This window comes from Macaca fascicularis, chromosome 1, assembly GCF_037993035.2.
Source record: "Macaca fascicularis isolate 582-1 chromosome 1, T2T-MFA8v1.1".
Classification (NCBI taxonomy): Eukaryota; Metazoa; Chordata; class Mammalia; order Primates; family Cercopithecidae; genus Macaca; species Macaca fascicularis.
In genome coordinates this window covers 100,959,920-100,983,335 of record NC_088375.1, presented here as the reverse complement: position 1 = coordinate 100,983,335, position 23,416 = coordinate 100,959,920, and the positions used below count along the sequence as shown (strand labels likewise).

The window sequence follows — 23,416 nt, the reverse complement described above, 5'->3', positions numbered from 1 at the left end:
GAAAGTGTTAGTTTTGGCATTTGAATCCACATATATTTGACCCCAAAGCTTGTCTCAGAATAATGCCAGAGGGAATTTGCATGGTTTAAACACAATCTTGCCAACCAGAGGCTATGACCCCTGAGTACATGTTGGTATGAAAAATTCCCCAGAGTTACAATGTCCAGTGTCCACCGTGAAACATGACAGAGGAACCTTCTCTCTTTGAGGAACCCTCTCTCTTCTTTCCGTTTCCCAGCCTGCATCTTCCTTATTCTCCTCCACTTCTCCTTTCAGACTCACTGCTTCCAGCTTTGGCCTCATCTCTACTTTTACTTCATTTACAACGGGGCAGAGGCTACCTCAGAGCAGAGGAGAAGGAGAGTTGGGGTGTGCCACCTGTTTTGGAAAGAGAATCCACAAGTGGGCAGCAGTCTGAGGGGCTTGTGCTTGGCAAAGCAGATGTGGACAGAGGGAGTCAGGAAAGCTTTGGGTTGGGAGGCATGATAGAGACTCAGAATAGTCAGTATTTAACAAGTCTGGAAAGAACAGAGACTGACATGGCTCACCACCGGATTCAGGATTCCAAGTGGCATTTTGGTGCTCACATCCCACAGTGCTGAACAAATTCCATTAGCAGTGGAGCAACTCGTAGCTGAATGACTCAGGCTGCAGAGGAGAAATCCAAGAGAAGGACTGAGCTATATTCCCCTAGTCACTAATGAATCATTACGTCAGTAGATCACCCCCTTTAAATAAATGCAATATACACAAACCCACATTTATAAGACATAAGTTGGGGAATACTTAGTTACCTACTAAAGAGTTCTTTCTTTTAAAAAAGAAAAAAATGGCCAGGCACCGTGGCTCATACCTGTAATCCCAGCACTTTGGGAGGCCAAGGTGGGTGGATCACCTAAAATCAGGAGTTCAAGATCAGCCTGGCCAACATGGTGAAACCCCATCTCTACTGAAAATACAAAAAAAAAAAAAAAAAAAGCCAGGCATGGGGGTGTGTGCCTGTAATCTCAGCTACTCAGGAGGGTGAGGCAAGAGAATCACTTGAATCCAGGCAGTGGAGGTTACAGTGAGCTGAGATTGCGCCACTGCACTCCAGCCTGATGACAGAGCAGAACTCTGTCTCAAAAGGAAAAAAAAAAGAAAAAAAGAAAAAAACGAATTTATTTAACTAGGGACTTCTAGTACCTTTTCAGTTGGGTCCAATTGATAGAAATTCCATTAACATCCAATGCACTGTGATAGGAGGGAGGCAACTGGGAATAAAGAAATACGAGGAACCTCGAGTCGGGTGGCCTGAGTCTTAGTCCTGACTGTTTTCTTGGGACCTATTCCTACCTGTAAAGTAAGGGCTAATTCTGTACCACCTCTAATTGTCATACAACTTTTAAATCTTAGCCTGTCTCTACCCAGTCCTATAAAGCAAGATAGAACTCTATGTGAGAAGGCTTCTGATCCTCCTGCTCTGCTGAAAGTAGCCAGAAAGGCAGCAAGCTCCTCAGCCTCAAGAACCCAGCCGGGGCTCCGTCTGACCTGGAGCTGTGCTCTGCTTCTCCCCATTTCACTCTAATCTTCAGCTTCAGTCATTTGCCACATCTACTCCTTCAACCATATCTTTGCTCTGAGTTTTCTAGAACCCCATTCCCCTTGAATTTATACAAATTTTTATAATCAACAAGATTGGCCTCCCTGATCCACTACACTCATATCCTCAACTGTCTCCTGTCTTCCCCATCATGCTTCCTCTTCCCCTTGCCTGATTTTGCACAAGCTGTCTCATGATCTTGCCCAGGGAAGCCTCCCCAGATTGGCTGATCTCAGGGCTGCCACAAAGGCACCTGCTGATGGGGCAAGTTGAGGACTGAACTGCATTCAGCTTGCCAATTCCTGCACCCGGCTCAGAGCTGTGTCTGCTGGAGGAAGTGAACCTTTTATTTTCTCCCAAAAGTATCACCTGTTCCCTGTTCTCCAAGCGACATGCCACAGTAGGCTCTTTCTAAGCTCTTTTTCTATTTTGCACCGCAGTTCCTTCTTTTTTTTTTCCCAGAAAGGGTCTCACTTGTTGTCCAGGCTGGAGTGCAGTGGCACAATCATGGCTCACTGCAGCCTTGAGCTCCCAGGCCCAGGCGATCCTCCTGCCTCAACCTCCAGGGTGGCTGGGACCACATGCACATACCACTACATCCATCTAATTTTGTATTTTTTGTAGAGACAGGGTTTTGCCATGTTGCCCAAACTGATCTCCATCTCCTGGGTTCAAGCGATCCGCATGCCTCAGCCTCCCAGAGTGCTGGGATTACAGGTGTGAGCCACCGTGCCAGGCCAAAAGCTAGAACCTTGTCTATGGCTTTGTGTCCTGGTGCCTAGGAAAACTTTTGTTCTGCTGCCTCAGTTTGAGCTCAGTGATAAATAAGGAACTGAGGTTAGGTAACAGGTAAAGTCTAGGACATGCAGGATGAGTGAATCAGGTGAGGGAGTGGTGGTCTTCTTCCTTGTCAGCAAGGCTAGGTTCAGGGGCACCTGGACTGACGCGAGAGGCTGGCTGAAATTGCCTCGTGGAGGGCCCTGCCAGTGATGCCCCCTCCAGCAAATGGGGCCAGCTCTATGCAAATGTGTTCTTGCCCAGGAGTTTGGTTTCTTCTTTCTGAGCTCCTGGCACAGTGGAACCAACGTGAGCAGCTGCTTGGCAGGACAGAGAAGGGCAGGCTAGCAGTCTCAAAGCTCGGGTGACAGGACCAGGCCCAGGAGACGGGGATGTTGACTGGGGCTTTAACAGCACTCTTGATGCCAATCTCGGCTGAAAACTCGATATTTCCACTTGGAACAACAAGAATCACCAGCAAGAGAGCTGAGGAGAGGGCAGTATACCGGGGGTGCCCCCTGCAGGCCTCACAGGGTGGTGCCAGAACAGAGGAAGGTGGCACAGGCAGGGTGAGGCTTTTAGGACATCCCTGAGATGATGGTGATGATGGTGACCATGATGATGACCATGAAGAAGACAATGAGGAGGAGGAGGAAGAGGAAGATAGTAGCTAGCATTTACTGAGTACTAACAATGTGTCAGGCATTGCCTTATGTAGTCTTCATGACAACCCCCTAAGAGATGAGTAATATGGTTGTTCTTTTTCTAGACGAAAAATCTGAGGTTTAACGAGGTTAAGTAATTGGTTCACCCAGCTAGTAGTGGACAGAGGTGGGATTTGAACCCAAGTCATTGCCTCCCGAGCTTATATTATCCAGTACAGAATTTCTCACCTTACCAGGTCATTCCAGGAGCTTCTAGCCCTCCGTGTCCATCTCTATGTCTTCCTGCTCCTCTAGCTCATATTTTCTTGATCCAAATTTATAGGATCTGGATAAGAATAGATCCATATCTGGGATATAATAACACTGATAACAATAACAAAAACACTTTGCATTTGTAAACCACTTTCTTCTCTTCATTATTTCCCTGGGGAAAAATAAACAATAAGATATTTCTATTTCTCCAAATTTTGTTCTGGTTTTTATCAGTGTTCCTGAAGCTATTTCAATATAGTCATGATCAATTTATAAGAATAATTTTAGGTTCTGCTTTTTTATGTAACTGTGTTATATACACATTCACATATTTAAACACAGCAATTATTATGGCTTTACAGTAACCCATGATGTTAATATGCCACAGATACTACATTACTGAGGCAGTGTAACTTTGTGAAGAGAACACTAGGCTGAGGCTGACAACACCAAATGCCGGCAGGAATGTGGAGCATCAGGAACAGGAATTTGTGGCTGATGGGAATGCAAAATGGTACAGCCACTTTGGAAGGAAGTGTGGCAGTTTCTTAAGAAACTAAACATACCCTTACCATATGATCCAGGAATCATGCTCCTTGGTATCTACCCAAAGGAGATGAAAATCCGCTAATGGATGTTTATAGCAGCTTTATTCATCATGGCCAAATCTTGAAAGCAACCAAGATGTCCTTCAGTAGGTAAATGGATAAATAAACCCTGGCCATCCTGAAATGGAATATTATTCCGTGCCAAAAAGACCTACAAAGCCCTGAAAAGACATGGAGGAACCTTAAATTTCATTACTAAGTGAAAGAAGCCAATTTGAAATGGCTACGTATTGTACAATTCCAACTATATGACTTTCCAGAGAAGGAAAATTATGGAAACAGGAAAAAGAGCAGTTGTTTCCAGGGGTTAGGGAAGGGGGATTGACTAGGCAGAGCGTAGAGAACTTTTACAGCAATGAGACTATAATGGTGGATACACATCATTGTACATTTGTCCAAACCCACAGAATGTACAACACCAAGAGTGAACCCTAATGTTGACTATGGACTTTGGGTGATTATGATGTCAATGTAGTTTCATCACATGTAAGCAATATGCCACTCTGGTGGAGGATGTTGACAGTGGGAGAGGCTGTGCATGTGTGGCGACGGGGGCATACGGAGACTCTGTATAACTTTCCTGTCAATTTTGCTCTGAATCTTGCCTTGTCGCCCAGGCTGGAGTGCAGTGGCGCGATCTCGGCTCACTGCAAGCTCCGCCTCCCGGGTTCCTGCCATTCTCCTGCCTCAGCCTCCCGCGTAGCTGGGACTACAAGCACCCGCCACCACACCCGGCTAATTTTTGTATTTTTAGTAGAGATGGGTTTCACCATGTTAGCTAGGATGGTCTTGATCTCCTGACCTCATGATCCGCCCACCTCGGCCTCCCAAAGTGCTGGGATTACAGGCGTGAGCCACCGTGCCCGGCCTGTCTTTTTTAAAAAAAAAATTTAAAAAGCATGAGGTGATACAGATGTGGGAGTTTGACTCCTATCTCTGTCCAACTCCGTGACATTTGATAAATCACTTAACATGTCTCAGTTTTAGTTTCCTCATCTATAACTGGGAACAATAATACCTATCTGATAGAGTTGCCATGGGTATGAAATGAGGCATGTGTCTCGTTCATATCCGATGTTCAATGAATTAGTAGCAGTAGCCACTGTGTGTTTGTGTGTCTTTCTCCCTCATGGGTTAATGAGCTCCTTGTGGGCAGGGGCTCACTCATTCTGTAACCACCCATCTAACACACTGCCTGGCACTTGGGCTCCATAGAAGTTTGCTGAGTGAATACTTAGTAAGCTCTAACCTAGGCTTTTCTCTCTGGTGAACATTTGGGTTGTTTCCAGGGTTTTTGCTATGAACAAAATACATTTCAAAGCCTTCGTGTTTTTGTTGTTGTTGTTGTTTGGGGTGTTTTTTGTTTGTTTGTTTTTCATTTGATCTGCACACCCTGTGAAGCAGGCAGAAAGGGGATATTTGCACTTGTCCACACCCTGGTATAGATGGAATAACTGTGGCTCAGGGAAGTGAAGTGACTCCTATGGTCACAGTGCAAATCAGTGACAATAATTAGAACCCCTGACCCTGCCTTCCTTCCTTTAGTAGATCTAGTTTCCTTCTAGCTACCGCCTTCTGGATCCATGGCCTCTCCAGAACTAGAGACCGTGATGGTCGGCCTGAGCTGAGAGCAGCACCTGCACACAGAGACCCATGTTGAAGGTGGTGAGCTGCCAGTTCCCAGATGGCCCTCTGAAACCCCAGGGAACCTAACACCTTATTCTCAAATACATGAAGGCTTGTATTTTCCCCGAGCAAGGAGCTTCTTAGGAAAGAGCCAGTGTGCCAGCTTTGTTTTTCTTTCTTCTTCTTCTTCTTTTTTTTTTTTTTTTCCTATGAGGGGGTGAGGAGCCAAGCTCTGAGTTGTCCAGAAGGAGGGACTTAGGCTAAAAATAGCTATGGCGTGTGGTTTGGATCAACCCCTAGTGGTACCCAGGACTGGGGAGGGGAGGGGGATGCTCTGGAGCTGTCGCCAGACTGGTTGCCGTGGAAACGAGAGAGGAGCAGGGGAGCCTGGGAAGTAGGGATGACACAGATAGCAAGTCCTAGTCAGAGCCGCCGCTACATTTAGGAGAAACAGCGGTGTCTGCGGCTCCCACCCTTCAGGGGGCCCGTGGGGGGGGCGGTGTCAGGGGCATGGACGCCACCCCCCAGGGGTCTCTGCTGCCGGCTACTCTCCTCTCCACGTGCTGTGAGTTGAGTTGCGGGGGACTTGGGGTTTGGGCCCCTATTTCCAAGGCAAGTGGGGGTTTGGGAGGAGCTGGTTCTTGGGGGAGTTTACACCAGGTCTCTCCTTCCAAAAAATGAGCCCCCTTACTCCCCAGATCTCTAGAGGGAGGAAGAGGGGCCCAGGAAAAGTGGTACTGCGATCGTCTGCAAAGGGGTCATAGCATGCACAAGAAATGAGGAGTAGGTTGGAGGAACTGAAATTCTTGGAGGGAAGATGGAGAAATCAAGTCCTTGATCTTGGGATAGAGGTAACAATTTCACACTTTCCCTTCCCCTGAGAAAAATGCAGTCCCCCACTCAGGAAGACAGGATTTGGGACACATTCAAAATAAGGTTTGCCTAGATCCCTGGGGCAATGGAGAGTGAGAGAGTTCTGGGGGTGATCAGACATTGGGGTTCCTTCCCCATCCCTGGGCAAACAGATCTGCCTAAGCAGGCCGACTGGGGGTCAGATTACTTATGACCCTGAGAGAACATCTGAAAGCCTACCTGGAACTAAAGCTAGGATGATGAGAGCAGGGTCGTTTTCTGCATGACCTGGGGTCTCTGAGCCAGTCAATGCTTACTCTTCCTGAGGACATCTGAGCTTCAGGGAAGGAAAAGGAAGCTCACTGTCGGGGGCAGGGGAGACCCTAATCTTCCATTGCCATGGGGCTCTTGGACCCTGTGTCCCCTGACTCCATGGACAATAAATGCAGGGGGTGCCCCTAAGCTCAAAGCCATTTCATTTTGATTTCTCTTCCTGCCCTCTCTACCCCAACACACACACACACACACACACATACCCTCTCCAGAGTGCTGACTGCACAGCACCTCACCCCAGAACATAAAATGCTGGAGTGCTAGGTTTAGAGTCACATACCCAGGCAGTTTCTCCCCAGGACCTGGTCAACCATCCAGGCCATCTGTGGTTCCTATGGCACACTCCTCCATCCCCCACCCACTAGCCAGCCCACGTTTCCGTGGAGTGGGAGGAGAGGATCATTCTCAAGAAAGAGAAGGGAAGGTAGAAGAGTCCCAAATCCTTATTCTAAACCTTTCCCTGTATGGTCCATATCTCCCAGAGGACCCTGGGTGCTTTGGGGAAGGGCTTTGGACCTCTCTCAGAGCAGATTGCAGCTCAGAGAACTCCTCGGAGGGAAGCATGTGAAGCAAAAGCAGGTGGGCTTCACTTGGAATGTGGGCTTTGGGGCATATGGCAGGTGGGGGCGGGGCTGGTGTTAGGATAGTCCATGGGAAGTAAGAGGCTGGGGGAAAATATAACTAGAGGGAGTGGGGAAATAAATGTGGGTGCTTGGTGCTTCACTTGATCTGATTCCATGTCTCTCATGAAGAATAGGATCCCAGAGGGATATGAGCCTAACTCTTGATAACTCTGGGCTTCCTTTCCCAGGCCTCTGTGTGGGGGTCTTCCAGTTCCTCTCCCCATTTGCAAGCTGTCTCCACTAGGAGAAAAAACCCAAGGGAAATGGGGCTGGCCCAAGAGCAGCAGTGATCGGGGGTAGGTCTCAGGGAGGATTGCTAGTGGGAATTTCCTAATGTTCCACCCTTGTGCACTGGAGGGTTTCCACTGACTTTCCACGGCTTTCATTTTTTTCTCCTTTGTAAGCGTGTTGAGGGGAGGGAGTGGAGTGGAGTGAGTGAGGTCCAAGGAGGGAAGAATGAGAAAGACTGTGTGTCAGTCTTGGGGTGAACTCCAAAACAGCCTGCGAGGCGAGCCATTGGTGGTTGCACTGGCTACAGCTGGGGAAGAGATGGTGGAAGTCCTTAGGGCAGGGAGAGCTCCATTACCAGCCTGCCCCCCCCCCCAAAAAAGTCCCCAGTCTAGTGATTTCAGGAAGTCACTAGGGGGATCTGGGCCTGGGTCTTTGGCCGCGGGGCTGCCCCAGAGGCGCTGCACACCCCAGCTGGAGGTGATGGCACCAAGATCCCTGGTACCTCTTTCCCCTGAAAATCATCGTGGAACTTCTACAGTTCTATCCAGTTCAGGTACATTATTCCATTTGACCCTCACCACTTTCTGAGCCTGGGGGGCAGTTAGGGCTGAATGTGTTATTCCCAGAAATAGAGGCTGGGAAACACGAAGGGACTCGCCCAGGGCCCTCAGGGCTCGGTGCTGGCCCTGATGTCCCGTGTCTCCCCATCTCCCGAGGGGCCACTCATTCGGCAAACCTTTATTAAGCCCCTCCAGGATCCCCGACGCCGCCGAGGCGCCCAGCGACGCGCGGCGGGTGGCGGCAGCTCGGGCCCCCGCCGCACTCCAGGCGCCCGCAGCGCTGGTCCTGACGCGGCCGCCATGGCGCAGGAGAACGCTGCCTTCTCGCCCGGGCCGGAGGAGCCGCCGCGGCGCCGCGGCCGCCAGCGCTACGTGGAGAAGGATGGCAGGTGCAACGTGCAGCAGGGCAACGTGCGCGAGACATACCGCTACCTGACCGACCTGTTCACCACGCTGGTGGACCTGCAGTGGCGCCTCAGCCTGTTGTTCTTCGTGCTGGCCTACGCGCTCACCTGGCTCTTCTTCGGCGCCATCTGGTGGCTGATCGCCTACGGCCGCGGCGACCTGGAGCACCTGGAGGACACCGCGTGGACGCCGTGCGTCAACAACCTCAACGGCTTTGTGGCCGCCTTCCTCTTCTCCATCGAGACCGAGACCACCATCGGCTACGGGCACCGCGTCATCACCGACCAGTGCCCCGAGGGCATCGTGCTGCTGCTGCTGCAGGCCATCCTCGGCTCCATGGTGAACGCCTTCATGGTGGGCTGCATGTTCGTCAAGATCTCTCAGCCCAACAAGCGCGCCGCCACGCTCGTCTTCTCCTCGCACGCCGTGGTGTCGCTACGCGACGGGCGCCTCTGCCTCATGTTCCGCGTGGGCGACTTGCGCTCCTCACACATAGTGGAGGCCTCCATCCGCGCCAAGCTCATCCGCTCGCGCCAGACGCTGGAGGGCGAGTTTATCCCGCTGCACCAGACCGACCTCAGCGTGGGCTTCGACACGGGAGACGACCGCCTCTTCCTCGTCTCGCCGCTGGTTATCAGCCACGAGATCGACGCTGCCAGCCCCTTCTGGGAGGCGTCGCGCCGTGCCCTCGAGAGGGACGACTTCGAGATCGTTGTCATCCTCGAGGGCATGGTGGAAGCCACGGGTGCGAGCGGGCCTGGGGAGGGGAGCGGGGCTGGCAGAGGGTGGGCAGGGCCCAGGAAGGCAGGGGCAAGACGAGGGGCCAGGGGAGGTGGGGAGGATGGGTGGAGGGGCTGGTGGAGGATGACAGAGTGAGGTGAGACAGGGGTCGGGGGTGGAGGTGGAGCTGAGCAACGCTGCAGAAGGCCAAGAGAAAGCTTGGAGGAATTCTTCGAAATGGCACTGGCGTGGGGCCCTGGGCCCAGAGGAATGTGTCACTTGGAATAGGGAGAGTAATAATAGCTAGTGCTCAGCCAGTACTCACCCTGTGTCATGCACAGTTCCAAAGCACTTTCCACCTCTGAGTTGATTTAATCCTAACAAGATTAAAGGTAACTTCTTGTTATTGTGCTCAATTTTCAGAGACGAGATTGCTCCAATGAGAAGTTAAGGAAATTGTCCACTTTCCTAAGCCAATAAGTGGCCATGCCTGGATTGGACATAGGCAATGTGGCTTCAATGTTTAGTGGTCCCGAGTTGGAAGGAAGGGTTAGGTTCAGGGGTTTTCTCACTGCAGCCAGGATCAGGCCCCTGGAATTTGACGGTGAAGGTTTTCCATTGCCTGAGTTATTTCTAGGCTGGATCTTGAGGGGAGCTTAATACCTGGTCTCACTTCTGCCTCGGTTTCCCAATTCATCCATTTCCACTGACAAGGGATATAGATGATGTTACCATTTCTAGCCCTTTTCCAAAAGGAACTGGCAACTCATCTGTGATGTCAATAAGTCCAACCCAGACCTACACAGTGAAGGCTTTGGAAGCAGGTGGGAAAAGACCAGTGTTACAGGAGTCGCAAAGGAGTTTACTTAGGACTTGAGATCTAGAGGATGGATGAGGATGAGGAAACTGCGGGTGGAGGACCAAAGGCCCACTAGGGGGCGCGGCAGTCCCTGCTTCTGAAGCCAGAGTTGCTGATGCTCCCTGCCGGCTTCGCTGACAAGCTGGTGCCTTCAGATCCTTTCCCTGGCCCCTTTAGGCTGAGCCTCCGCTTCACACCCCAACCCCACCTCCCCATCACTGTTCCCATTCCTGCTTAACCCCGACTCTTTCCCCTTCCCCCATTCACCCCGTTCCCTTTCCTCTCTCTCCAGCTGTCACTCCTTTTTTGCCAGTATCTCAGGCAGGCCCCTCACCCTCCAGTGAAGTTCCTGCCCGGCCCTCTTTTCTCTTTGTACCCCCAGCCCTGCCCTCTCCTCCTCGAAGCCCTTCTCTGCCCAGTGTCCCTTATGCCTCTTTCTTCTCTCTCCCACTGGATATTTTCTATCCCAGCTTCACTGAGAAATACCAATGTCTCAGGGCCAGGCTTTCCGAGCTGACAGCCACTCTCCGGTTAGCTAATGTGCACTCTTCTGTTTCCCCTTGTTCCGAGATGGATACGGGTTGGGGGCAAGACCCTGTGACAGAAAGGAGAATGACCTGCCCTAAGGGGTGCACCAGTCCAACAGGAAGATAAGACACAGGCCCCGGACAGGGAGGACCAGGACAGAGGAGATAAGGATAGGAATCTGTCTGTTTTTCTAGAGAGATAAAGCTGGAAAGGATGGTAATATTTTGGGTGAGACAGTCAGGATTCAAGACGCTTTTGAAAAGCAAGAATAATGAGCCAAACCCCAGCAAGATGACATTTAAAAGGAATAAATATAAAATTCTACATTTAGGCTTTAAAAAAATCACTTATGTAAGCACAGCATGGAAGAGCACTGGTGAAAAAAAGAACTGGGAGTTTTAGTTGGCTACAGGCTTGATGTCGTAGCAATGTGATGCAGCCTCCAAAATGATTATGTAATGTTATCCTGGGCCCTATTAGTGAAAGCGTCATGGCCAGAAGAGAGAGATGGTGCACCTTCTCTTATGCGCGGAGCAGGCCACAGTTGGAAAATTTACTACACTCAAAATGCTTAAAGGGCCCTCCTTGGCCATTCTGGCTTGTAATCAAACAAGTAGAATTTTGGAAAACCAGGTCAAATGAGGAATCGTGGAGGAAGCCAGGGATGTTAAGTCAAGAAGAGAAAACATGAGGGAATCTGAGACTCCTGTTTTCAGATACTCAAAGGACTGTGAAGTGGGAGAGGAATGACGCTAAGGGTTGGAAATCCCAGGGGACAGGTTTTAGCTCTGTATAAAGAACAACCCACCTATTAGAGCTATCATACAAAGGAGTGGGTCCTTTATGAAGTAGTGAGCTATCAATCCTGGGAGGTAATCAAGCACAAGCCAGATGCCCATTGTTAGAAATGCCCCTTTGGGGAGCCCTATATGGAGTGAGAAGTTGGACTAGATGATCCCCAAGGTTAGTTTCAAGGTTAAGCATTTTTTGGCTGGCATCACCAAATGACAGGAGGGGAAAAAAGAGCTGGAGATGAAGAGGAATTGGGGCAAATGGAGAAGAGGTGAGGGAGCTGGGTAAGAACAGGAGGTAGGGCAGGGGAGAAAATGGACTGGACCAAAGGGAGGTGGGAGCCCTTAGGAAGGAATAGAAGGGAGGATGCTGGGAGTAGGGTTGTGGAATGAGAAGAGGAGAGGGAAGCCTGGAGCTGAGATCCCCCCTGACTCATGCCCCTCCTCTCAGGAATGACATGCCAAGCTCGGAGCTCCTACCTGGTAGACGAGGTGCTGTGGGGCCACCGCTTCACGTCAGTGCTGACTCTGGAGGACGGCTTCTACGAGGTGGACTATGCCAGCTTTCACGAGACTTTTGAGGTGCCCACACCTTCATGCAGTGCTCGAGAGCTGGCAGAGGCTGCGGCCCGCCTTGATGCCCATCTCTACTGGTCCATCCCCAGCCGGCTGGATGAGAAGGTGGAGGAGGAGGGGGCGGGGGAGGGGGCGGGTGGGGAAGCTGGGGCCGACAAGGAGCAGAATGGCTGCCTGCCACCCCCAGAAAGTGAGTCCAAGGTGTGACCAGCTTCCTCCGGACCCCTGTGGCAGACCGGGGGCCAGACACAGGTACATGGGGAACTGCATATCGGAGGAGAAGGAGGAGGAGGAGGAGAAGGCAGGCAAAGCCCCTGGAAATGTGCTAACGTTGGAAAGTCCCCATCCCCCAGAATCTCAAGTCTAGAATCCAGTATGGAAGGGAGGGGTCCTGATTTCAGGGAAATGGAGGGTGGGGCCAGGTGAACATGCCAGTCTGTGTTTGACCTTCACATTTGTTCATGAGTGGATGTATGCACAGAAGGATGGACTTTTGGGGGTTGGATGGGAAGATGGTGGCAGATAAAGACGGCTGACAGATACATAAATGGACCAATAGACAATTGGTTCACTCAGGGCTGCCACTAACCTGTAGAACACCTCTGTGCAAATTCTAAAAAGGAACCCTTTTCCTCCAGACAGATACAGCCCCAAACCAGGGTGCATGGCTTGGGGAGCAGAGTGTAGGACGGATTGCAGACCCCATTCACCTCTTCTGCCAGCCTCCCCACATATGGCACAACTGTCTAATGACACGGTAGGCCAAGCTGAAGCAAAGGAGAAAGGAGCCGCACCAAGATGGACACATGAGGAGGGTGCCCTCCTAGCTCCACCCTCCCCAGGATGAAGGGGTGCAAGGGGGCTCAGCAAGGTGTGAATGACCTTAGTCTGCAAGTTCAGGGAAGCAGGCAGAGCAGGGAGGTGCCTGAGCTGGGGCCTGGAGAAGGGCCTGGGAAAGGAAAACCAGCGATGGCTATTTTCTTACAGTGGAGTGAGATCTTACAGGTATCAGGCACAGGCAGGAAGAGGGAGAGAGCTCCTGAGGAGGAAGGGACAGAGAGAGATCTAGAAAGTGGGTTCACTAGAGCTGGGACACAGGGAGCCCCTAGGAAAGCAGTGTGTCCTTGGGGCACAGTCATTCACATCACTGATTGGGTGCCATGTGAGTGGACATTCAAAAACCTGGTTCCTGTCCTCAAAATAAGGGGCACCTGGGAAAACAGAGGAATCGACCTGTGGCGACCGAACAAGGGATGATTCAAACTGACAACCTGTGCAGTCCCACGGAGGGTGGAGGAGTGTGGGTGATCAGGAGGGTGGGGCCGGTGTAAGCCATAAGGAATATGTAAGTCAGGAGTTAGAAATCTTCAGTGTGCATTGGAATCACCTGGAGGGCTTATTAAAACACAGATTTTTGGGCTCCACTCCAAGGGTTTCTGACCCAAGAGGTGGGTCAGAGAAAAATGTGCATTCCTAAGAAGTCCCCAGGTCATGCTGTTGCTGCTGGACTGGGGACCACACTTTGAGAACCTGTGCTCTAAGCAAAGACTTGGAAGTCATATCAGGACATGGGGTATAGAAACTGAGGAGTAGCTGAGAGGAAGATGAGAGAAGCTAAGAAGAAGCTGAGGATCCTCACAGGAGCAGACAGAGAAATGTGAAGGGCAGGGTTTTGTGTGTGGGAAAGGGACCCGAAGCCCAGGCTGAAGAGTTTAACTTTGGGCCCAGGAACTCAACCATCAGTGGAAACAGGGCAGTGACAAGTGGAGGGGCTGTCTGGAAGCTGAGCAGGCCCGACAGAGAGATGAAGCCATCAGAAGGACTTGAGGGGGTTCCTGGGGAGGCCAGGGGGAGGTGGAACAGGAAGGGTTTTAGGGGCAAAGGACAGAACCCCTTGTAGGACTGGAGGCAGGATTGAATGTAGGAGAAAATCTGAGAGAAGTGATAGGAGTCAGAACATCTGGATGTGTCTGCAGCCTGCTGTCAGCCCAACTGGGCCAGGGTGTCCCAAAGACACATATTCTCACCCCACCTCCACCTGCTTCCTGATCACATCCCAGTCACCAGCGGCAGCTTCCTGGATGGCGGGGAAGAACAATGGCAAGTTGAGAGGGGCAGAGGGGTGCAAGGAACCTGACGCTGGCCTGGAGAAAAGCGTAGGCCCAGGAGAGCCTGCCTTGGGACAGTGCCTGTCTCCCACATAGCAGCACTGGCCCAGCAAGAACCTTCTCCCTTGGCCCTGGCCACATCCCACTCCTGCCCTTTCATAAGTCCCCTGGGGAAAGCACCCGTCTTCTGTTCCAGGCTGGACAGCCAGGGTCCTATGGGCGCAGTCAGGGTCCTATGGGCACAGCCAGGGTCCTATGGGCACAGTCAGGGTCCTATGGGCACAGCCAGGGTCCTATGGGCACAGCCAGGGTCCTATGGGTCCTCTGGAAGCAAGAAAGGGGGCCATGGAAGGAGCCCAGACAGTTTGGGTTCACTCAGAGAGGACCCAAGTCCCAGTCCCTTCCTTTCAGTCAAAGCACGGATATCTTTGCCTCAGGTCACAGGGCACCAGGGGGTCCTGTCATGAAAGATGAGATTCCTGAATGCTGGTATTGGCTGGTCCCCTAAGAACAGACGTTGGGGTGTGGAATGGGGATTCATTTGGGTTTCAGAAAAACAGGGGAGTCTGGACAAGAGGGGATGGGCTACTTGGTATCCAGACACACGCACTCACACAGGAGCCAACCCTTTGCAACTGAACAAGCAGAGAAACTGAGGCTGGAAAGGCCCCTCCTGCCTGCTGAAGTCACTGGGACCCTGCCACACCTCTCCTCGCCACTGTCACCACTCAGGGCACCACTGTACAGTGCAACAAGTCAGGAGACCTAGGTCCTACTCCTGACACTTGCTAATTAGCTCTATGACTCTGGGCAAATCGCATATCTGGGCCTCAGTTTCCTCATCTGTAAAAATGACACTTAGCAAACTCGTAATGCTCAATAAATGTTTAAATAACAACTGAAGGAGGCCTACTGGATGCCTCTTAAGGTGCCGTGCAGGTAAGAATTTTAGGATCAGAGAATCCTTAGGCAAGAAAATTCATGAAACTCCTGAGGCACTGGAGGAGGGGTGAAGCTGAAGGATGGGAGGGAGGAGATCCCAGGGTGGGTATAGGCAGGTGAAGCAGGTATATGCGGGTGTAGCAGGTATATGCGGGTGTAGTGGGTGTATGCGGGTAGTGGGTGTATGCAGGTACAGCAAGTACATGCGGGTGCAATGGCTCTGTGGACACACAGGCCCTCCCCTGACTGCCTGTTGTCCCAGCCTGAGTATCAGTTGTGTTCTGAGGCTTCTATTCTGCTGCTGTCAGTCAGAAGGAACAAGAATTGCAGCCCCAGGGTCTAGTGGGAGGACTCAGGTCCAAGACTAGCCTGACCAGGAGAGTAAGAAGAGTGGGGGAAAGTCTGGGGAGCTCAGAAAAGGCACTGCCCCTAGAGGCCCATGCCCTTTAACATGGGAGAAGCTGGGGAGGGGGGACCACATGCAGCTGGAACCTACCCTCCTTTTCTATGCTTCCCTCCCCAAGTAGGAGTCCAGTCAGGAGTTGTCTCAGCCCTGACAGTTCAGGCAGCAGATGGAACCCAGGTGTCCCCTCCTGGGGTAGGTGGCATGGCCCGCGGAGGCCAGATGGTGTTTGTGGTGGGAAGAGAGGCCTGGGTCGTCCAGAATAGGTTGTCAACCCCCAACCACCTCCCTACTGTGCACCCTGAGCCTTTTACAGTCTCATGGTAGGGAAGACACAGCCAAGCCTGCTTTTTATAAAACCAGTTTATTCACCTTTTAGAAAAACTAATTCCAGGATGGGGAATGGCCTCCCTATAGGATCCCTGTGAGATCAAGAACAGAAGGCCAGAGGGAGGGGCTTGGGAGGGAAGGAGTGGGGAAGGGGAGGCATGTCTCCCATTCTGGGTAGTGGGAAGTCAAATAAATTAAAGGAAGAGTGGACAGAGGGAGAGGGTGTCCAGGCAACCAGAGGAGGGCTTGGAGCTGGGCCGGAAGACAGTCAACACCTGCAAGACCTGAAAAGGGCACCCAGTGTGAGCTAAGGACAGAGAGCCCTGCGTGGGGCTCCCTCGTGGCCTCCACCCCTTAACAGGGCCCTGTGGATCTGAGCTGCCTACTCCTCCTCCAGGTGGGGCCTGGAAGGGAGCAGCTTGGTTCAGGACTTGGTGGTGGGAAGCCCAGTGAAAGCAAGGTTGGGGGGTTCTTTTCCCTCACCTGGGGAGTAAGAGATCACCGTTTTCGAAGCCTCTTCATGAAGCAGCAAGTGATGGTACCAAGGACAGTGGCACCAGTGACTAGGGCCACGCCTGTACCCACCAGCAGAGGCACCAACAGGGTGTCCAGGGCTGGGGGAGAGAGTATGACTGTTCAGAGAGGATGCCATCATCCTCCACCCATCACACTTGCCTCTACACGTTCCCCATCAAGTTCTCTGAACCCACCTTCTCCATTCACAGGCACCCCATCCCTGCCCACAGCCTGCCCTCTCAGCATGCAAGTCAGCATCAACCACAGAGGACCCCATGCAGGTGGGCACTGCAGGGCTGGAAGTTGGATTTTTTGAGACTTCATGTGACAGGATGTGGAGGAGAGAGATAGTAGCAGGAGGGTGAGAAGATGGGAAGGGAAGGCCGGCAGCAGGGGCCGGCAGGAAGGCAGAGCGAAGAGGGTGGAGGGGTGTCACTTACCATGCATGTAGGGGTAGACTGTAACAGGCCCTGAGCGGGCACTGCCCGCCTGGTACCAGCTGTAGTCAGCATGCTGCACCCAGGCGCTGGGGGCACAGTGGTACACGCCTTCATCCTCGGGCCCCAAGCTGTGCAGTCTCAGCCGATGGCTTCGGGGCCCCACCAGCTCTACGCTGACAGGGCCTCCTCCAGGCCGGACTCCCAGCTCTGCCACACCATCCTGGCCCACGCCACCCACCAGCTGGGCAGGGACAGAGCTGAGCTCTCCGTCCTCTGGTCGCTCCACCCACCAGCTGGCGGCCAGCCGCAGTCCTGGGGGGCCACCCCGCACAGAGATGTTGCACAGCAGGGAGGCAGTCTCCCCCCGGTACACTGTGCCTCCTGCTAGCCACGCCACAGCCTCCAGCACCACGCCTGCGGAACAAAGGACATGGGGTCAGAGGGTGCAGGGCCAGGGAGCATGGGGTCAGAGCTGCTGCCAAGCACCGCCGCGGGAAACTCAGGGTATTCCCACAATATTGGGAGAAGAGGAGCGTGAGGCTGTGGCATGCAAGCAGCTGATGGAGAGGGAGGGGGGCATGGAAACAGAAGGAAAAGGGGTTGACAATCCTCAAACCCTGTCCAGGGCCCAGCCCCCTCTCACCTTCCTCCCGCACGTGCACAGGGAGAGGCCGGGAACGGGCACTGGCTGCTTCACGAAGCCGGGTCCCAGACCCCCGAACATAGGCTTTGGCGAGGCAGCGGTAGGTGCCCGCATCACCAGGCCTGGCAGCCTCTAGCCGCAGCCGGTATGTTCTGGATGCCACCTTCTCCATGGCAATGTGTCGGCCCTCATAGCCAGGGCCCAGGCTGCCCACACCCTCTGTGTCCAGCTGGGCTACCAGGCGGCCAGGCCCAGGTGCCCCCGCAGGTGCCATCTCCCAACCTACAGAGTATGCAGCATGACGGCCTGCTGGGGGAAGCGCCCCTGACACATTGCACAGCAGTTCCAAGGGCTCCCCTGGGCCGATCCGACGTTCACCAGGCCCCACTGTTACTGCCAGCTGGCTGGCTGAAACACAGGAAGGGGAAGAGGTGTCATGGAGGCAGGAGGGGACACAGAGGCACCTGATTCCCAATTTTCTGTTTCCTCCTTGACAGCAGCAACTTCAAAACCTCCTGTCTGCCCCTCACTGGGTATGATCATCTTTCTACTTGGGGGCTTGAATCTCACTCCTCAGCCATGGGCCTCCTAGCTCTATACCCAATTTCTGAGCAGAGAAAACCCATCAAGGGCAGAGGGGAAAGAAATGCTAACAAGGCTGCTCACTCTGTGGAAGATGAGTTCCTTGGAGTCAGATGATAGCTCTCTGGTACCCCCTGCGGCCACAGCGCCCACCAGGATACTGTCCCTCCCAGCTCCCACAGTGGGATGTATAAGTGGTACTTACACAGTGTCTGCACGTCCACGTGGGCCAGGACAGCCCTTTTCTCTGCGATCTGGGCCCAGCTGCCATCAGGATCCTGAATCCACTCAGCGGCAGTGCAGTGGTAGGTGCCTGCGTCCCCTGCCTGGGCACCCCCTACTACCATGCGGTACCGATCGGTCCCTTCCTTGCCCAGACGAAGCTCCCCTGCAGCCAGTCGCTCAGCATAGGGAGCTCCGGCCTCCACGGCCAAGTCTGACCGGATTCCCACCACTTCCTGCAGAGTTGCTCGCCCAACTGGTGCCTCAGGCACAGATCGCCCAAAGGACACAGCCAGGTGTGTGTGCTGCTGTGTGCTTGTCCTCGCCAGGCAGCCCAGTGCCAGCTCCTGCCCCTCATGCACCATCAGGCGTGGGGGTGAGGTTGGGGCCTGGCGGCCTCGGGGCCCTGGGGGGGCAGCAGACACCTGGAGGGCATCTGGAAGAACTGGAGAGAACAGCTGGAGTGAGGGAGGGCTGGGAGCTGGCAGCCCTTGTTACTGTTTCCTGTGTACAGCCTATCTCCCTAAATAGACTGTGAGCTCTCAGAGGGCAAAGATTGCATGTTGTATTATTTCCTCCGTAACTCAGTGGTGCCAAGTGCAGTACTGGGCACAGCACAGGCACTCAATAAATACTTGTTGAATTTCATAGAACCAGCCCATGTTGGTTCTATGTTCGAGACTGACCCCTCTTTGAAATACTGAGAAAAGTGGTTCTGTCTTCCTTCTCAGAACACAAAGAAACTTAGTGAGAATGTCACACGGTCTCACTCCTTCCCTAACTCTACTCTCTTTGCCAGATCTGGGTCCTGTACTGTCCAGGAGTAGAGTCTATTCAACCCAATAGTCTTCCTCGTTCTTGGGAATGGAAAGGGGAATGGACAACTTAAGGACCCTTCTTCTCCCAGGAGGGGTCTTGATATGATAAGACAAGCACTGGCCTGGGTGAGGCAATCTGGGTTTGAGTCCCATATCAGTCACTGAGTTATTGGGCGACTTTGTGCAAGTCACTTAACCTCTTTGGGCCTCAAGTTCCTTGGCTACAAAACCTAAGGGGCAGTTAGATAGGTCACTTGTGGCTTTGACTTTCTGCCTTGAGAGGGTGTGTGGCCCCACCCCATCCCAGGGCCCAGTACCTCTCAGCTCCACCTTGCCGCTGTAGCTGCCCAGGTAGCGGGTATCAGTGGAGGGGGTGTGGCACTCATAAATGCCAGCATCCTGGGCCTGCAGGCGGGCAATCTTGAGCACCACAGCATCACCTTGTAGGCGCTGCACCTGCACCTCACCCGCCACCACTCGGGACTTGAAGATAGCATAGGAGAACTGGGTATCCTTGGTACTGACAATGCCCAGTGCAGTATCTGGGGCCTCAGGCCTATACAGGAACCACTCGAAGTTCTGCTGGGCAGGTCCCTCGTAGCCGGTCACGTTGCAGGAGATGGAGACAGCTGTTCCAGTCACGCGGTACAAGGGCCCCTCAGGGACCAGCACCTCCCGGGCCCAGCATCCCATTCCTGTAGGGAAAGGCAGAAGAAGTTGGAGATGCCTGGTTCCCCATTCCATGCCCTCTGCCACCACAAGCACCATTCTTGATCTCTGCCTACAAAAGGAAAGGACACCTGGGGAAGATGGTCCACAGCTTGGACCCTGTTCTGAGAATAGGAAAGGGATGCTGTGATATAAGACACCTGGATCTCAAGAAGGTGGCACGGGCCCAGGATTGCCTTGGCACCTAGATGCATCCCATTTCTGGTGGACTAGAAGCAGAGCGCCTAGTACATCTGATTCCTGACCTAACCAGGCTTTGGTTCCAGCTAAACCTTGATCTGTCCCTGCCACTCACCCACCTCCATGTCTGCCATTCCTTCCTCAGTGCCTGGCCAGGGGAGCCTTCTGGCTGGGGGATGCTGAGACTACATGTCCCTCCCCTTTGCTTGAGGGGAGCTGGCAGTCTTGCTCAGAAGTGCTAGTTGGCTCAGCTGTGTCACCTGGACCAGACAATGGAGCCAGTGACCCTAGCTGGAAAGGGCACAGGCCCAGTCAGTTCTCACCACACAATGCCCTCCCCCCTCCAGCTGCGCCATGAGCTCACTGCTTCTCTCACCCCACAGGGCTGCCCAGGCAGCTGGGGCTTCTGGGGCAAGGTCCAGGCTCTGCTCTCGCCACTGGGGCAGAAGATCCCCTCCTCCAGTGCCTGCCAACCTTCCTGGCTAGCCCAGCAGACACACAAGGCGCCTGCCCCAGTTCCTTAACAAAGCCTTCATTTGCATATGGTATGCATTCATTTACATATATGGCTTTCTTTCTGTAGGGAGGCATTAAATCCCAAGCTGCCCCTTCTCATCTCTCTCCCTTCAGAAAGGTCAAACCTCTCTTCTTCACCCTACTCCACCCCTATGCCCAACTCTACCCCAGCAGATACTCCTGGCAGACTTAGAGGGCTTAGCTCCTCCCTTCTCTCCTTCCATAGCTCCCACTAGATAAAATCGCAGAACCTCAGAATGTAAAGAGGGCTAGGCTACCCCTCCCCCCCTCCCCATTTTACAGATAAGAAAGGTAAGGCAGGAAAAGTATAATATCTTAGCCAAGATCATGCTGTCCCTAGATGGCTTCCACACCCTCCTCCAGAGGGGCAAAACCAGGGAGGAAAATGGGGAAACTCCAAGGCCAGGCCTGAAGGGACTGACCTCACCAACCAGAGTGTCACTTTTAGGCCTCCCAGGGGGATACCATGGACTTTCTGCAGAAGCTAGAGGAAAATGCCCAGGAGTCTGTGGTCAAACTCTACCCTCCAGCTTCTCTAGAATGGCTCCTCTGAACTTCCCCACCCCTGCTGCTGGGCTCCTAGCCCCTTCCTTTATCCTCTGGCTGAGTCACAGGGAGAACTCATGGTCTGTTGTTGTTAAGGGCACAGGCTGTCAATCAGGAAGTGAGATTCCAGCACCATCCCCATGCCCAGCTGTGTGGCATGGGATCCAGTCTCTTTCTGTCCTAGGCCTCGGTTTCCACACTGGAGGAGAACTAAGAGCTCCAGCTCTGACCATGCATGAGTGCGCATGTGACTCAGGAGAGCCCTGCCCCAGGCCAGGCAAGTTTCATAATCAGGGTGATGGTGGAGACGGCCAAGCTGACACCTTCCCTGACTGCCTCGGGGCAGACTGCTCAGAAGGCCCCCTCCCATCTTCCTGGCTCCACAACTGCTGATGCTTGGAGATCCCCATGGGAAAGTTACCTCCACAGCCTTAGGAAATCAGTTGCCACACAGCTCTCTCTCACCTCCTCTGTATTAGTTGCAGCGAGGAAAGGGAGAGCAAAGAGGCCTGCTTTGGAATCAGATCTGTGTTCAAATCCTAGCCCTAATACTCACTAAATGTGCTCTCTGGGGCAAGTTACTTCAATTTCCTCACTTGTGAAATGAATGTAAGTGCCCACAGGCAGTGGGTGCTCAGACGTCTGCGTGCTCCTTTTTCAACCACAGGCCAGCACTTCCCCACCTCCCTGGGCTCCTCCCTGCTCCATGCTGCCCACTGGGGAAAACACAGCAAGTGCTAGGCAACCCAGGTCCCACAGAGCCTTCCTCTCTGTACATCCTCCTGCCACCTGCCCAGGGACCAAGGAGAGGACTCATCCTAGCCCTGCAGGGCCCAGGGACCTGCAGCAGGGGAAGGCTTTGCTTGGTGCCACTGTGGAGCCCTGGTCTAGAAACAGGCAGCTGGGGCTACCTTCAGCCTCTGCCTTGACAACAGCAGCTCTGAAGTCACCATCCCCACCTCCACGCTTCACTCTCATTTCAAGGGCTTCAGCCTCATCAACATCTGTACTGGCAGTTTCACTTCTCCACGCCATACTCTTCCCCAGACCACCTCCTACAGGCAGCCTTCCAGTTCAGGCCAAAAACAATTCCACTGTCATTACCCCCAGGCATCCATGCAAGATTAGCCCAGAACAACCCACCATGAACACCCACCACAGCAGGCACAAGGTGCTTTGAGATCCCAGGATCAGTCTCCATGGAACCTGGTTTCTCCTGAGGCAAGGAAGCTGGAACTAAGCGGGTGTGAAAACTGATGGGTGGCTGCAGAACCAAGTGCCATTTGGGAGAGAGGAAGAAGGGCAAAGAGGGACCCAACCTGGGGTGGAGATGGGGGTGAGAGAGAGAACTGCCCCCAGTTGATGAAGTGTGTGGAGCGCAATTGGGAGAGACTTACTTCAAAGATCGTGGGCAGAACTGGCCTCTGGGCCTCCAGCCAACTCTAGGGCAATTTTGAAGCTGGGCAGGCACTGCCCACGCAGGGCGGGCACCCAAGGCCAGGCCTGGAGCTGAGTGTGGGGCAGAAAGGAGTCGCAGCATTTGGTGCAGCGACCCCAGGACGTGGGTATGCTAGCTGAGAAGTGGGGCCTGCCCCAGGAGGCCAAGCAGTGCCTGGGGCAGCACTTTAGTGGGTCCTCCCTGTGCCCCACTCCCTGACTTAGAGCTGGGGAGCCTGCACTCTTCCCAAGACTGGCTCGGCGGGCAGCCACAAAGCGCAGCTGGCCGCCGACCCCGGGGAGGCTGGAGGTACCCCTGACGGAGGAGGATGTGAGGAGCCCCGAAATGCTCGGGAGGTGCTGGGTGGCAGGCACCTGCCCGGCGGGGCCGGGAACCGGAACGGGGGCCTGACTTACCTAGCATTAGCAGCAGCAGCAGCAGCGGCGGCGACGGCGGCAGCAGCGTGGGCCTGAGGGCGCCCATCCTGCGCGGCCAGCTCTGGGGAGGCTCCGGGGGATGGCGCGGGTTCTGGGGGGCCGGTGGGGTGAGGGGCGCATGCCCAGGTGGGGGGCAGGAAGCTGGGCAGCGAGGCGTGGGTGCGCCGAGCGAGCTGAGCTGGAGCTGCCGAATCCCCTCCCTCCGCCCCTCCCGTTGCTTTCCCTCCAGCCCTCGGCAGTTCTGAGACCATTCTAGCCCCAGCCCGCCCCGGCACCGCCCCTTCCTCCGCCCCGTCTAAGCCCGCCCCGCCCCGGACCCAGCCCTGGCCCGGCCCGCCCCACCCCGCCAGACTCAGTTCTTTGCTCCGCACTTGGCCCCGGCCCCGCCCTGACCCTCGAAACTCACCTTTGCTTGGCACCGAGTCCCAGCCCCGCCCCGGTCCCGCCCCTCCCCGCCCCTCCCCGCCCCTCCCCGCCCCTCCCCGCCCCTCCCCGCCCCGTCCCGTCCCGTCCCGCAAGACTCCAGCCCTGGCTCCGCCCCGGGTCTCGGCCCAGCC

General features: G+C 53.9%; 2 protein-coding genes across 31 annotated transcripts in view; one reads left to right on the top strand and one right to left on the bottom strand.

The window, feature by feature from the left end:
- KCNJ9 (potassium inwardly rectifying channel subfamily J member 9) overlaps positions 1 to 18,883 on the top strand; it is a 63,035-nt gene extending 44,152 nt beyond the window's left edge. For 2 of the 30 annotated variants that reach the window (XM_065543773.2, XM_065543767.2), the window contains exons 4-6: positions 8,296 to 9,259; positions 11,864 to 12,093; positions 16,497 to 18,883. In XM_065543773.2, the coding sequence (XP_065399845.1) occupies positions 8,410 to 9,259; positions 11,864 to 12,093; positions 16,497 to 16,652 (1,236 nt within the window). In that variant the 5' untranslated portion in view covers positions 8,296 to 8,409 and the 3' untranslated portion in view covers positions 16,653 to 18,883. Of the gene's footprint in view, positions 1 to 5,915; positions 6,076 to 6,208; positions 8,103 to 8,295; positions 9,260 to 11,863; positions 15,000 to 16,496 lie in introns of those variants that run through there. The other 28 variants (XM_074039572.1, XM_074039568.1, XM_074039535.1 and 25 more) reach the window with 27 other exon arrangements.
- IGSF8 (immunoglobulin superfamily member 8) lies at positions 15,790 to 23,053 on the bottom strand. Its single transcript, XM_005541281.4, has 7 exons — positions 22,839 to 23,053; positions 19,310 to 19,687; positions 18,158 to 18,619; positions 17,371 to 17,778; positions 16,728 to 17,141; positions 16,255 to 16,385; positions 15,790 to 16,055 (listed from the first exon to the last, which is right to left on the bottom strand). Exons 1-6 carry the CDS (start codon positions 22,903 to 22,905, stop codon positions 16,270 to 16,272), a joined length of 1,845 nt encoding a protein of 614 aa, XP_005541338.1. The 5' UTR covers positions 22,906 to 23,053; the 3' UTR covers positions 15,790 to 16,055; positions 16,255 to 16,269.
- Between the last annotated feature and the right edge of the window lie 363 nt (positions 23,054 to 23,416).